This window comes from Equus caballus, chromosome 4, assembly GCF_041296265.1.
Source record: "Equus caballus isolate H_3958 breed thoroughbred chromosome 4, TB-T2T, whole genome shotgun sequence".
In the NCBI taxonomy this organism is placed as follows: Eukaryota; Metazoa; Chordata; class Mammalia; order Perissodactyla; family Equidae; genus Equus; species Equus caballus.
Window position 1 is genome coordinate 81,567,582 of NC_091687.1, and position 12,861 is coordinate 81,580,442.

Genomic DNA, 12,861 nt, shown 5'->3' on the forward strand with positions numbered 1-12,861 from the left:
AATCTAAAGTGCACTAGACTTAGAGTCTTTTCTCAATTCCCAGCTCAGTAAGAATGTAAGTGACTCAGACTTTGGTGTCTTTGTAGACATTCAAAATGGAGTATTTAGGAATGTTGCTAGTGCTGATTCACAAGAGTGAGTTCTGCTGAAGCGCAGGCTTCATTCATACATGACCTGGGCAGAAGTTTACTGTTTACTGAATAAATTAATAGAGTTAAGAAGATTGCAAGTGTTGGAGAATATTTAATCGATGCACTGTTTCAAAGCACTTATATGAATCATTTTTTTAAAACTACAACTTATGATTGAATTGCTGAATTGATAAAATCTTAGAGCAGAAGTGGAACGTAGAGACTAAAGGCTCTAAATGCATTATTTTACAAATGGAGAAGTTGAAAAAGAGAAGCAAAGTGATGTGCTCAAGGTTACGATTCTGTTAAGTGCCAGCAGTGAGACTACAACCTGTTTCTGGTTCCCTCTCTTCTCCAACTGCAGCTGAGTTCTGTTTATCTCGTCATGCCAGTAGGACACAGTGGAGAAGCTATAATACTTCATTAGTTTAGAGTAATCACTTAGTTTAGTTCTAAACAATTAGTTTAGAGTAATTTGAAAATAATCAAAAGAGCTCAAAAATGCTTCTGATTTTCAAGCCTATTTACACTGATCTCTTTCTGTTGGTTTTAACAAGGCTTTACCATATTTGGTATTATTTTGGAGAGTTAGTTGATAATGGCCAATTAATCAACCTGTATATTCAGAAGAGGAGAGAGTTAAGCTTGTTTGTATCTTTTCTCTACTTTATAAGTTAAAATCTATATTTGAATTTATGATAACATTTATGAAGCTTTCTAACAACAAATTTTTGTTGAAATAGTTTTGTGGTGACTGGATTTTATATTTGGATGCAATAATGCCTTTCAGTATGAAGTGAAGATTATATATGAAGTTTTGAAACAGGTTTAGCACTAAATTTCCGCTAAATATCTATGTGATTCAAATCACTGAGGGTCTTTGCAACTTTGGAGTTTAGTTGACTTTGAGGTTATGTTTAGTGCTATTTTTTTTCCAAAGCAAAATTTGCAACTATCAAGTTATTTGTGGTACTCTATTTGCCATAAGAACATAAGTATTTACTTTTATTCCTAGCAAATGTCATGGTTTTGAAATATATTGAAGTTTTCAAAATATTCCCAAATATTTTGAAGATTTCTAAGAACAAGTTTTTATTTTATGCTATCAAATGAGCCACGTTATTTTTCTGGATTTGAATGTTGGCTTGCAGAGATTTGAAAGTATGGTGTGGATGGTGTAGACAGTACTTCACATCCATGCCCTCTGGGTTTTTTGCGTTTCCTTGCCTTTAGCATTCTTGGATGCCTAACTCACTAGAATCTTTTTCTTTCCTTTCAGGTAAACATATTACCAGAAGTGCAGCATCAACTTTGCAGAAAGGAAGGATTATGTCAAATAATTAGGAGATTTCCAGGTAATCTTTAGTTTGCTTCCTTATACACAAATGAGTGAGCTATGTAGGCTTCGTCAGCAGACACCAACTAATGAAACCTCAGATCAGCATATTTAGCTCCTTTGTCTATCAATTCCACTATCACAAATCTTCCAGAATCCACAAGGTTTTGCCAATGGGAAGACTTTGATAGTAAGGAATACAAGCATGACACTGATATTCTTTCTTTTGGTTTTGCCCCCTAACTTTCTAGATGAATGTTCCTTGTCTTCCTTTGTGTTTGTCTTTAAAATAATTGCTGTTTTATTTGGAAAACAATTATTGAAGTATTCTTAATTATATCAAACTTGAGGTTTTTAAAAAATATATTTCTTCATGATTAGTTGAATCTGATAGTAACAGATTTGTTGCTTCTATCTGAAATCCTCTCAATTTGACTGCATATTTAAGACAGAATAAGAGGAGTAAATTCTATGTCTTGACAATATTAGAAATTTGGGACAAAAAGTGACCATCTCCAGTTTCCTCATAGATTCCCAGAGTGGGAAAAAACCATCAGATGGTATATGGCTCTTCATGGATGAAATTATAGCCTGCTTTAAAACCCATCAGGGAAAGGGTTCCTCAAATGTCTTGTTTAAAACCCATTTGATATTTAATAGCTTATGGCCCTAGAAAGTATTTCACTATATAATTAAAATTTGGATCTGCAAAGCTTTAATTCTGTTTTGTGTGTGTGTGTATGTGTCCTAGTGGAATCAGAAACATGATATCTTAACCCATCAGCTTTTCCATAGGATTTCTACTTCCACACCAACATAAACCACATTGGCATGTGTCATTATAAAGACTGTAGTCTCCTACTGTCATTTACCAAGGATTAAAATAAAATAAAAATGAATCAGCAATTAAACTTTCAATTTAAGATTCTCGTCTAAAATAAATCAGAGACATAAACCTGGTTTTGTAGTTATTGTTTTACCACAATTGTAACTGACTCCATACCTCTAAATTTTGTTTTTGTTTTTTGTAAATGTCAGCTGGGTAGTTTTTTATTTTACAAAAAAAAGTAATGTTTTTGTGAGGAGCAAGTAAAAAATTATTTTTCATTAATACGTTATTAATATCTATAAATCCAGTTAAGGCAATTTGAAAAAAATTTGTTTATGTTTTGAATAGAACCTACATATTTTTAAGTATGTTTTTCTTTGTTGCTCTTTACATTTCCACATGGTTGACTCAGAACATTGTTTCGTTGGCATTGGAGCTAGCAGAATAGAGTCACAGGAGTGAAAGACCGTTGATAGCCAGAAATGGATTACCGGTTTAAAAAATTCCCCAAAAAACTTTTGGATAAGTTTAAATTTTATATTTTGCTTCCATAAAATTGTAAAGTTTTTTTATGTCTCCTTTTGCTTCAAACATTTTTTATTCTCAAGAACATCTATGCGTTCTAGACATATGTAGTCCTTTCTCCACTCTGGGTAGTGTGTTAATTTTCTATTTATCTGTATGACCAATAAGATAGTTTTACAGGATATACGCCCTTTTAAGCGGAATTATTTCTCCTGTCATGTTATCTTTTTCTAGCTGACAATTTCTTAGATGTGTAGCTTTAAAGGACTATGTCTCAGCATTATTTTATGATTTAAGCTTTTAAACAATAGCTTTTGTTGTAGACTTTTGTTAGGAATATATAGTGTATAATATAAACTCAGTATTCACGAGATCAAAACATTTTATTTATTGTGAATACTGAATATTTAATTTTGCATACAGATTAGATAGCAACATGTCAGTATCTAAGTATATAGTACTATTAAAAAGGTAAGATAGTAAAACTAAGCATAATACTAAATAATTTAGGCATTTTATTTAAAGCCAAAATGGCCGTGTCATTTTAAGCTATGTTTCATCTGTAGGTAGGCAAAACGCAAATTTTGAAACTAGAGATTTTAGCTCTGCCCCCTGATAGCTATATGACTTAACTTCAGGCTGCTGTTGGTTTTTACTTTTGGTTTTTAATCTATAAAGTGAAGTTAATGAGAGCCATTTCATAGATTTAATTTTGAAAATAAAGTAGAGTCTATAGGTGTGTGTATAATTGTGTGTATATAATTTGATTTGAAGAATAAAGAATATTATATATTATGCCTAACACATAATACTCACAAAATCATAACTGGATCATCCTAGATTCGAAACATCAAGCAACAGACCTCTCAATACCTAATATTTTCTCTCTGTATATGATTGACTCTTACTATGATTTTATGTTTCTGTCAAAAACTGTGAATGGTCTGAGATTTCACTCTGCTTCCAACCTCACAAGTCAGCCTCCCACAGTTTCATGGGTGCTGGCAGAAGACATGAGACTTCTGGGTCAGAGACAAAGGACTTTATTATTTACAGCAATAGCAGTAGGCGGACTATCAGCATTTGCACCTGTTCACTGAATCCCAGTTCCCACAGGGTGATGTGAAGAGAGCTAGGTGACACTTGTATACTTAGTGGTTTGCAGTTCAGCAGAGGAACTCTGAGCTTAGGGAGTTTGAATATTTTATAATGAGCAGTGAGCATGCCTACCCTTTGCCGCAGAGGAAGACATTATTTTTGTTATAGTGGCCAAAACCTTCTCTTTGCTCTGGAGTGAGGCACCATCTCTATCTTTCAAGGCTATCTGCTATATAAATATCCTTGAAAACATAATTCAAAACAAAGATGGTCAGTGCCTCTGTTTGCAAAATGTGCAGAAATATAAAAGATGCCTGGAGAAGTGTCTATCAACAGTTTCAGAGAAGAATGCTTGACAAGGTCTAGCTGTGAAGCTTCTCAGTGTATAATTCTGAGCAAGATTTAAAGCCTAATTATGCTTTAGTATTCTTATCTATAAAAATACATTTGGCAATGATCAGTAATGCCGAGAATCCATGATTCCACTGTGCCGTTTTCCCATAGAGACACGTGCCCCAGGTTTTATCTTAAGCAGTAGGTAAAGACAGGGATGCTAAGAAAGGAAGGATGATCATGCTGGTAAATGTGGTTGAAACCCTGCGAGTGTGGCAGGACAAAGAGTTTGGGCCGGATGTAAAGGAGTGTTTGAAGACAGCATGTAAGACTAACACAGTCTGTTCTGTTCCATAGCCAAACAGAGTGTACCTGCCATTAGACTTGTGACTCACATTGAAAGGAACAAATCCATGGAATTTTTACTGGCTAGCACGAAGATTTATTTTTATCTTGCCATTTAATGCTTTACCTTTTGACAAAAAAAGTTTCATAATTTTTAGTTGGCCCAGACATGTTGCCAGTGTTTTTTGTTGCCTTTTATTGTTTGTTTTTTTGATAAAAAAAAGATTTCTTTCCCATATTTGAAGTATAAGTACAAATCATAACATCAGAGAACTGTTTTACTTGGGCAGTGAGTTGTTGTTCGTTCTTTTTTATGCAGCATCACCATCCAAGAAGTCCTAGTTAGGAGTGTGCCAAATTTTTGGCAATTACTCATTCTTTCCATAGTTTTATCTTAGCTCTGAGCACTAGCTTTCATGTGAAGTTTGAAATGTACCCACACTTATACTCAAAGATAGTATTTTGAACATTTTAGCTCTGTCTTCATTTTTTTAGTAACATGAGAATACATAAAGAAAAAGGGAGACTATAGATGAAATTTAATCTTTTGTTGTATCTAAGCAAGACTGGACTTTAAAAGATTATAGATATTTACTATCAAATATAAAACATAGCTTTAAAATAACATAATTGAAATTATTATTTTGTTGTTGTTGTTTAAAGATTGGCACCTGAGCTAATATCTATTGTCAAGCTGCTTCTTTTTTTTTTTTCTTCTTCTCCTTAAACCCCCCCAGTACATAGTTGTATATTCTAGTTGTGAGTGCCTCTGGTTGTGATAGGCGGGATGCCACCTCAGCTTGGCCTGATGAGTGGTGCCATGTCCACGCCCAGGATGTAAACCAGCGAAACCCTGGACCCCTGAAGCGGAGTGCGCGAACTTAACCACTCGGCCACAGCACCTTCCCCTGAAATTATTTTTAAACATTGACCAATAATAGTTTTTATCTCACGTGACACTGATGATTGTTTTTAATATTCTGGGTCTAAAAGTTCCTATTTAGCATACGATATCAGTGAAATATTGTCAGGGAATCCGGTAGCCTAAGTGGAATTTAAACAAAGCTACATGGAAATTGTCAATGGTTAATACCATTTGAGTATTTTTGTAGCTTTCATTCTTTTCCTCCCCTCTGCTACAACTTGGAGGAATGCTCTCCTTCCAACAAGAGTACAAGAAATGGAAACATTCCCAGTATTAAAAAGGATTTGAGACACATCTGTAGGAGGCAATCAGGTAAACTTTCCAATAGGCTAAAGTTTGCCTGTTCTCTGTGCCCTCCAATGCTGACGCTCCCTCTCTGTGTCTTCTGTGTGCACCTTCATGCTTCTATCTTCCCGAGACCTCCGCTTCCTGTCCCACACATGATTATATCCTTTATGCAAAACATTCTTTCCCCAAGGAAAACGCTCATCTCTTTATTAGTATGACTGACTTCAGCTGGGTAATCATAGAAAGTAAGCTGATGGAACTAATTCAGACTAAATTATACCCTCACCCTGGTCATAAGCCTCTTAAATGTATTTGCATTTTTATAAAAGAAGCTTGAAAACCCAATGAATTTCTAATTGGTAGAATTTCTGGAAGTGCCTTCAAGTTCCCATTCAATTCATCAACAAGCCATCCACTCCCAAAGCTTAACCAAACCCATCTACTTTTCTACATCTCTACCATGACCAGCCAAGTCCAAGTCAACATTCTCTCATACCCTTCCCACTTCCTTTCTTGTCCCTGAAAAATCAGTCCATTATGGAGACTGAAGCCAGAGTGCTCTTTCCTTCCATCCCTTTCATCAATAAAACAAATTTGTTAGGCCTGCTCACAGCAATCTGTCTAGGGACCAAACAGTGAGGCCCGGATAACTAGTTCTCTGATGCCCTGACTTGATCCAGGGTTAGATTTTATTTAGAATAGAAGTCACACACCCAAATGTTTACAGGGGCTTGGCGTGTGACATAACAAATTTAGAAGCTTGAGAGGCCAGATAAGCTGCCTATTTCAGTATTTGGTCTGTCGTCAAATTGATAGACTCTTTAACATAAGCCATTTGGTCTCCGAGAAGAGGAGAGGAGTTGAAGACATAGGAAAGTACAAGGTAGTACCATGTGACATCATGCAGATATACCTCAGCAATGTTGCAACGCTGGAATTTAAAGAAAGTTCCCTCATGTTTCTCATTCCTGTAAAATTGACTTACCACTAAGATTCAGATCAGACCTCTCTATCCCCACACATCTCTGTGCCTCTTCCCCTAGATTCATCTTTGCTTTTCCCTAAACCCTTGGTAATTCCAGCTTCCATTTCCCTCAAAACAAAACAATAACTATGCTAATCCCTGAGGACAAGGAAGCTGGATTTTCTGCTAAAACCTTGAACTCTGGAGTTGGGAGGGATTATCAACATCTCTTCGCTACTTATTATTATCGACCAACTATCCTGATCATTCAACAGTTTCAATAAGAAAATTATCACATGGGTTAACTTCTTCCTCTCCACTTCAAATCTGCCATGATTCTTGTCAAAATGATGTCCATACAGTTGACCTTTCATCATCCTAACCTCACAGCTCTTTGATCTCATTAGATCCATGGCCTTCATTTCTCATCAACTTCACCCTCCCACTTCTGTAGCCTTGCTCGGCAGCTTGCATCATGCAGAACTACTCCGGCCTGGAACCTCAGATGACACTTTGGTACTCTCTCTTAATTCTGCTACTTTCTCCAAGTCCATCAGCCACTTTTGGTCATAATTTCTTTCCTGCCAAGCCTGGACCTCTTGGTCTGCCATTTGCAGTATTTCCGTCCAAGCACCTGCAACATTCGTATTTTTCCACCACACCAGCCCTTAAGCCACCAATTATAGAAAAACTCCTACACTCTTATTTCTCTGCTTCTACACAAAAAACACTGGAGAAAATCACACAAGTTTGCTGTTCTCTCTTCCGAGTATGTCTTCCTCACTCGCTAAAATGGAAAAAGCATACTGCTCCTGCAATTGTCAGCTCTACCACCACCACCAACACAACTAGCTAGTAGCCCCTCAAGCAACCTCTTCTAATTTCACCCTAAAATTCTTATGAAAATACATATATTAAAAAGTTTAATAACTATTTCTAGCACTTGCAATACAGAAGAATATAGCAGGAATTTCCGTGCATTCTAAGGCTGATAGAAGCAGAATGGGGGGCCGGCTCCATGGCCGAGTGGTTAAAGTTCACACGCTCCGCTGCGGCGGCCCAGGGTTCGGATCCTGGGCACGGACATGGCACCGCTCGTCAGGCCACGTTGAGGTGGCGTCCCACATCCCACAACTAGAAGGACCTGCAACTAAGATATACAACTGTGTATGGGGGTGGGGGTTGGAGAGATAAAGCAGAAAAAAAAAAAAAAGATTGGCAACAGTTGTTAGCTCAGGTGCCAATCCTTTAAAAAAAAAAAAGGAAGATTGGCAACAGTTATTAGCCCAAGTGCTAATCTTTAAAAAAAAAAAAGAAGCAGCAGAATGGGCTGATGGTTTGCATGTGGTTTGTAATAGCATGTCTCTCTACAGTTTTAACCAGCCATCGATTGAGCTGGAAGACAAGTTAGACACCAGGAAACGGAGCTTAATCTGTCATTCAACTGTAGATTTCAGAAAAGTCAAGTGGTGAGCCAAGGACACATTCCTTCCAAATTGAATATACAGTAGTTACCCCTTATCCACGGTTTTGCTTTCCAAGGTCTTAGTTAACCACAGTTAACCATGGTCTGAAAATATTAAATGGAAAATTCCAGATATAATTCATAAGTTTTAAATTTCATGTTGTTCTGAGTAGCATGATGAAATTTTGTGCTGTCCTGCTCCATCCCACTCAGGACATGAACCATCCCTTTGTCCTGCATATCCATGCTATATGTGCTACCTGCCTGTTAGTCACTTAGTAGCCATGTTGGTTATCAGATCCAATATAGTGGTATGGCAGTGCTTGTGTTCAAGTAACCCTTATTTTACTTAATAATGGCCCCAAAGTGCAAGAATGCTGGCAATTTGGATATACCATAGAGAAGCCGTAAAGTGCCTCCTTTCAGTGAAAAGATGAAAGTTCTTGACTTAGTAAGGAAAATAAAAATGTTGTATGCAGAAGTTGCTGAGATCTATGGTAACTTTTATTACAGTATATTGTTATAATTGTTCTATTTTATTATTAGTTATTGTTGTTAATTTCTTGCTCTGCCTAATTTATAAATTAAACTTTATCACATGTATGTATGTATAGGAAAAAAAATAGTATAAATAGTGTTCATAGGAAAAAAAATAGTATAAGTAGTGTTCAGTACTATCCGTGGTTTCAGGCATCCACTGAGTGTCTTGGAACATATCCTCCATGGCTAAGAGGGAAATACTGTATTGTTTTAGAAATAAAGACAATATAAAGAAGAGAATAAATACCCCAAATTTACAAACCCAGAGAAATTATTAGGAACATTTTTGTGTATGTATTTCATATTGAAAATATATGTATTGTTACTCAAGAGTGTGTTCCACGTGAAATCTACCTGATTTGCTGAGATAAATTTATACTTTCCTTCCTCTGTGTTCCTACTGTACCTTGTGAAATCCTTCATTATAGCCAAGTCACATTGTATCTTAGTTGTATTTGTATGTATTTGTCTCCCCACAAGGACTGAGACTCCCTGAGGGCAGGACCTTCTTTTTCGTCTCTGAAGTTCAGTCCATGGTCATAGGTCCTGGTATATAATAGTCACTCTAATATGTTTAAATGAGAGACTGGAGAAGATGCTAATGGAAGGGGTTAGAGTTGTGGAAGGGGAGCCTTGCCAGTCATCAGAGGGTCTTGGTAATGTTTGGACTAATTTATCCGTTTACCCATTATGAGCTCAATATTGAGTTGATGCTATGGGGCAAGAACAGGGGCAGGAGAAGTAGAAAGTACTGTCTCATTTCTCCAAGCCATAAGTAGCTAATTCGAGTAACAAGGTATTTGCGTCTATGAAAGAACCAGAGAGCTGTTACAATATTGCACATACACAAGGCAGAAAGTTATCAAATTATGTGGTATAGTACTAACTTCTAGGTGATTACCATTGCAGCCAAGAGACTCATCACCTCGTTGCTGTCTAAAAGGACAAGCTTTCTTGCATTATTGGTTGTTCCTCATCCGTGCTGGACATGGACATGTACTTCCTTTAGGTGGGCTCGTATTTTTGCACCATTTCAACCCAAAAGTCTTTAAATATTTGTTCGTCATTTTTTGGGAGGAGAAGCTAAGTACTGACTGCCAGAAGGATGGAGTAGCAAGACAATGGTGAGAGTTCTCTCTCTTTACTTATCCAATAATGTTTTAGTACTTCTTATAGATTTGCTCTCTAGGCAGTTTTCTTCATCTTAATGATTCTGCATTCAGGGCAGAGGAAATAAATCCAATACTTCTTGCTGACTATTGTGCTTCTGCACTTTTTCTCCATGGATTCTGTGAAAGAAAGTGAAGGTGTTTGAGATATGGCCAGAAAACCTAAATCAGAAGGAAAGAGCATTGATCTAGATTGCAGTGGACGTTAGGTGGATTGTTTTTCTTTTTTAAACTCAACCTTGAAAAAGTCTCAGAAGCCCTATTTAACAAAGAAATGGAATTGCTTTGGTCGATAACAGGTAGAATACTACCCCCTTCATCCTCACCTTTGTTCTTTCTTTTCTTCCTTTTGGTGGCCCCCGGAAGCAACTTCCTGACGCCGCCTGGCCCCCAAGAAGCTCGGGAGAGTTCAATCTGGGGACCACCACTCTGCATAAGGAACTCTAGCTTAGACGGAGTTCACAGCCATCAGTGGCAGTGCAAAATACTTTCGTGATTCTATTTATCAATCATGAAAGTCAGTAGAAATGTTCTTCTCTTTCCTTCTTGTATCCTGTTTGGGTTTTTGGCCATCTATGAGAAGGAAATAGATGAGAAAGAAAGAAATAATGAAATAGAAATCAAATTTTAAAAATTGATCAAACATGCCTTTTAAAAGTTCCTTTTACTTTTTTATTATACCATTATTACACTAGTAAGATACATTCATTATGAAAAGAACAGAAAATACAGATAAACAAAAAGAAGAAAATGTAAATCTTGTGAAATTACATAATGTTCCATACATTTCCTATTAATGTATAATGTTTACATCTAGAGTACTGTGCAATTCAAGTATGAACAAATTATGGTATATTTATCAGTGAAAAACTATGAAGGCATTAGAAATGATGGAAATCTACATTTATTGGCACAGAAAAATATTCACATCATGTGTTGAGTTAAAAATAAAAGAATAATAATCCCGATATCTATATTATGTATACTATATTTTGTTATTATATATCTTGCCTATTTGTACAGTGTCTATGTAAAATGTATAGTAACAATGTTTTGTTTTAAAAATATATGCTTACATATATACATACATATATTAATTCATTTAGTACTCACAGTGTCTCCATGAGGGATGTATCATTATTATTCCTTGAATGAATAATAATAAATAATAATAAATAATAAATAATAATAAATAGTCAAGTGTAGAGAAATTAGGTAAATGTTCCAGGCTCGCATATCTAACCAATGGTATCTGCACTTAGGCAGTGTGAGTCTGGAGCCTCCTTGCTCTTAACCGCTTCCCTCTCCCAAGCTCCTCGAGTGGTATTCAAGGTCCCCACAGGCTGAGACAGGCTGTGTTTCTCCCTGGTCTCCCATTATTCCCCGAGCCCAGCTCTCTGCTCAAGCCGAGCTCCTCCCTTCGCTGTCCCTCCCACAGCACGCTGTACTGCCCTCTCCTCTCTCTGCCTTCAGCCTAATGACCTCGCTTTAACTTAATCAGGTCTTTAAAGACCTTTTCTCCAAATACAGCAAATTCTGAGGTACACGGGGTTAGGATTTCAACATACGAATTTTGGTGGGACACAGTTCAGCCCATAACAGCCAGGGATGGGTGGAGTAGGCAGGGAAATGTGATTGGCAGTTCCACCAGATCCATACGGAGAGCAGAGAACAGATCCCCAAAGGAAGAAAAAGATATTGGAGAGAAAAAATGGCAGATGTCTATTATTATAGATATTTGATAAATGCTTATTGATTGGTTATGATAAAGTCCATGTAATTCTTTAGGCGGAACTAGCCCCTGCTACCCTTCCCAAAATCACTTTAAAGTCAGGGATTATTATCTTTCCTTCTCTTCAAGCCAAGAGCTCGATGCTGTCCACTGGCAATGCAAGTCTGCTGGGCTAGCTGTGGATTTGCCATGTGTGCTTCTTCCTACCTCGAACACCAGTTCTCACATGTTCTCAGACTTTGCCTCTGCCCTCCAGAACTAGCTAATCTGAAAAATTAATTAGTTCTGATATACTTTCCTCTCTCAAATCCACATTTTTTTTTCACCGAACATGAATGAATAATGAATGAATTCAACCCAAATGAATAATTCTATTGATGAGAATTTTAGACATCATTGCAGACCAGTCAGACCGTCATGGAAACTGTTGAATCGTGCAAATGCAGTGATCACCTACACATTCTGACCTGTCCATAAAATTCACCATTCTGCCTGTGAGCCATCACTCTCTAAATTAGCTAATCACAGCCAAAACCAAATGGAGATTTGGGAAAATGATAGCCTAGCCTTACTTCATTTCCTTGAAAATGGGAAAGAAATATCTGCTGCTGGACTATAGCCTGGTAGTTGGAAACTGCGTAGTTCTTCCTTCCACTTGGCATTGCTTAAAAGCTGAGAAGCAAGCTTGTCAATGTGCTTGGGATATATACTGTGTAGTTCTTTATGCCTGGGCACTGGCAAGACAGGAGGGAAGGTCAGTGTGGCTGGTAGCACTGGAATGTGTGGATGAGCATGAGCTTTCGGAAACTCACTTTTTCTTCTCGTCTTTGGGAGAAGCCAAACCAAGCTCTCTGACCCAAAGGTGTCTCTTGCTCTTGTGTTTCTCAGGACTTGATACTTTGCCCATTTGGCGTCAGACCAGTTTGAAAGGGACAGCATGTCCATTTTCCAGTAAACATTTGGCAGCTCACTGACATCTCTGAAGTTGTGCTAAAGACTGATCAGCTGAGGGAGCTCATTAATCCCTCTGCTCTTTGGTAGGGCAAGTTTAAAAGGTTCTGATCTTTTAAACTTGAACTGGTTTGGTAAAGCTTTACATTGCTGGTTTGCGATTTCTGTATCTCATGTCATCAGGTAGATATATTTATTTATTTCATTTAGAGAGTTTGTTACCTTGTGCC

General features: G+C 37.1%; 1 protein-coding gene across 7 annotated transcripts in view; it reads left to right on the top strand.

Moving 5' to 3' along the window:
* CPED1 (cadherin like and PC-esterase domain containing 1) overlaps positions 1-12,861 on the top strand; it is a 271,966-nt gene that overhangs the window by 60,073 nt on the left and 199,032 nt on the right. For all 7 annotated transcript variants that reach the window (XM_070264955.1, XM_023639557.2, XM_070264957.1 and 4 more), the window contains exon 5: positions 1,411-1,486. In XM_070264955.1, the coding sequence (XP_070121056.1) occupies positions 1,411-1,486 (76 nt within the window). The remainder of the gene's footprint in view (positions 1-1,410; positions 1,487-12,861) is intronic.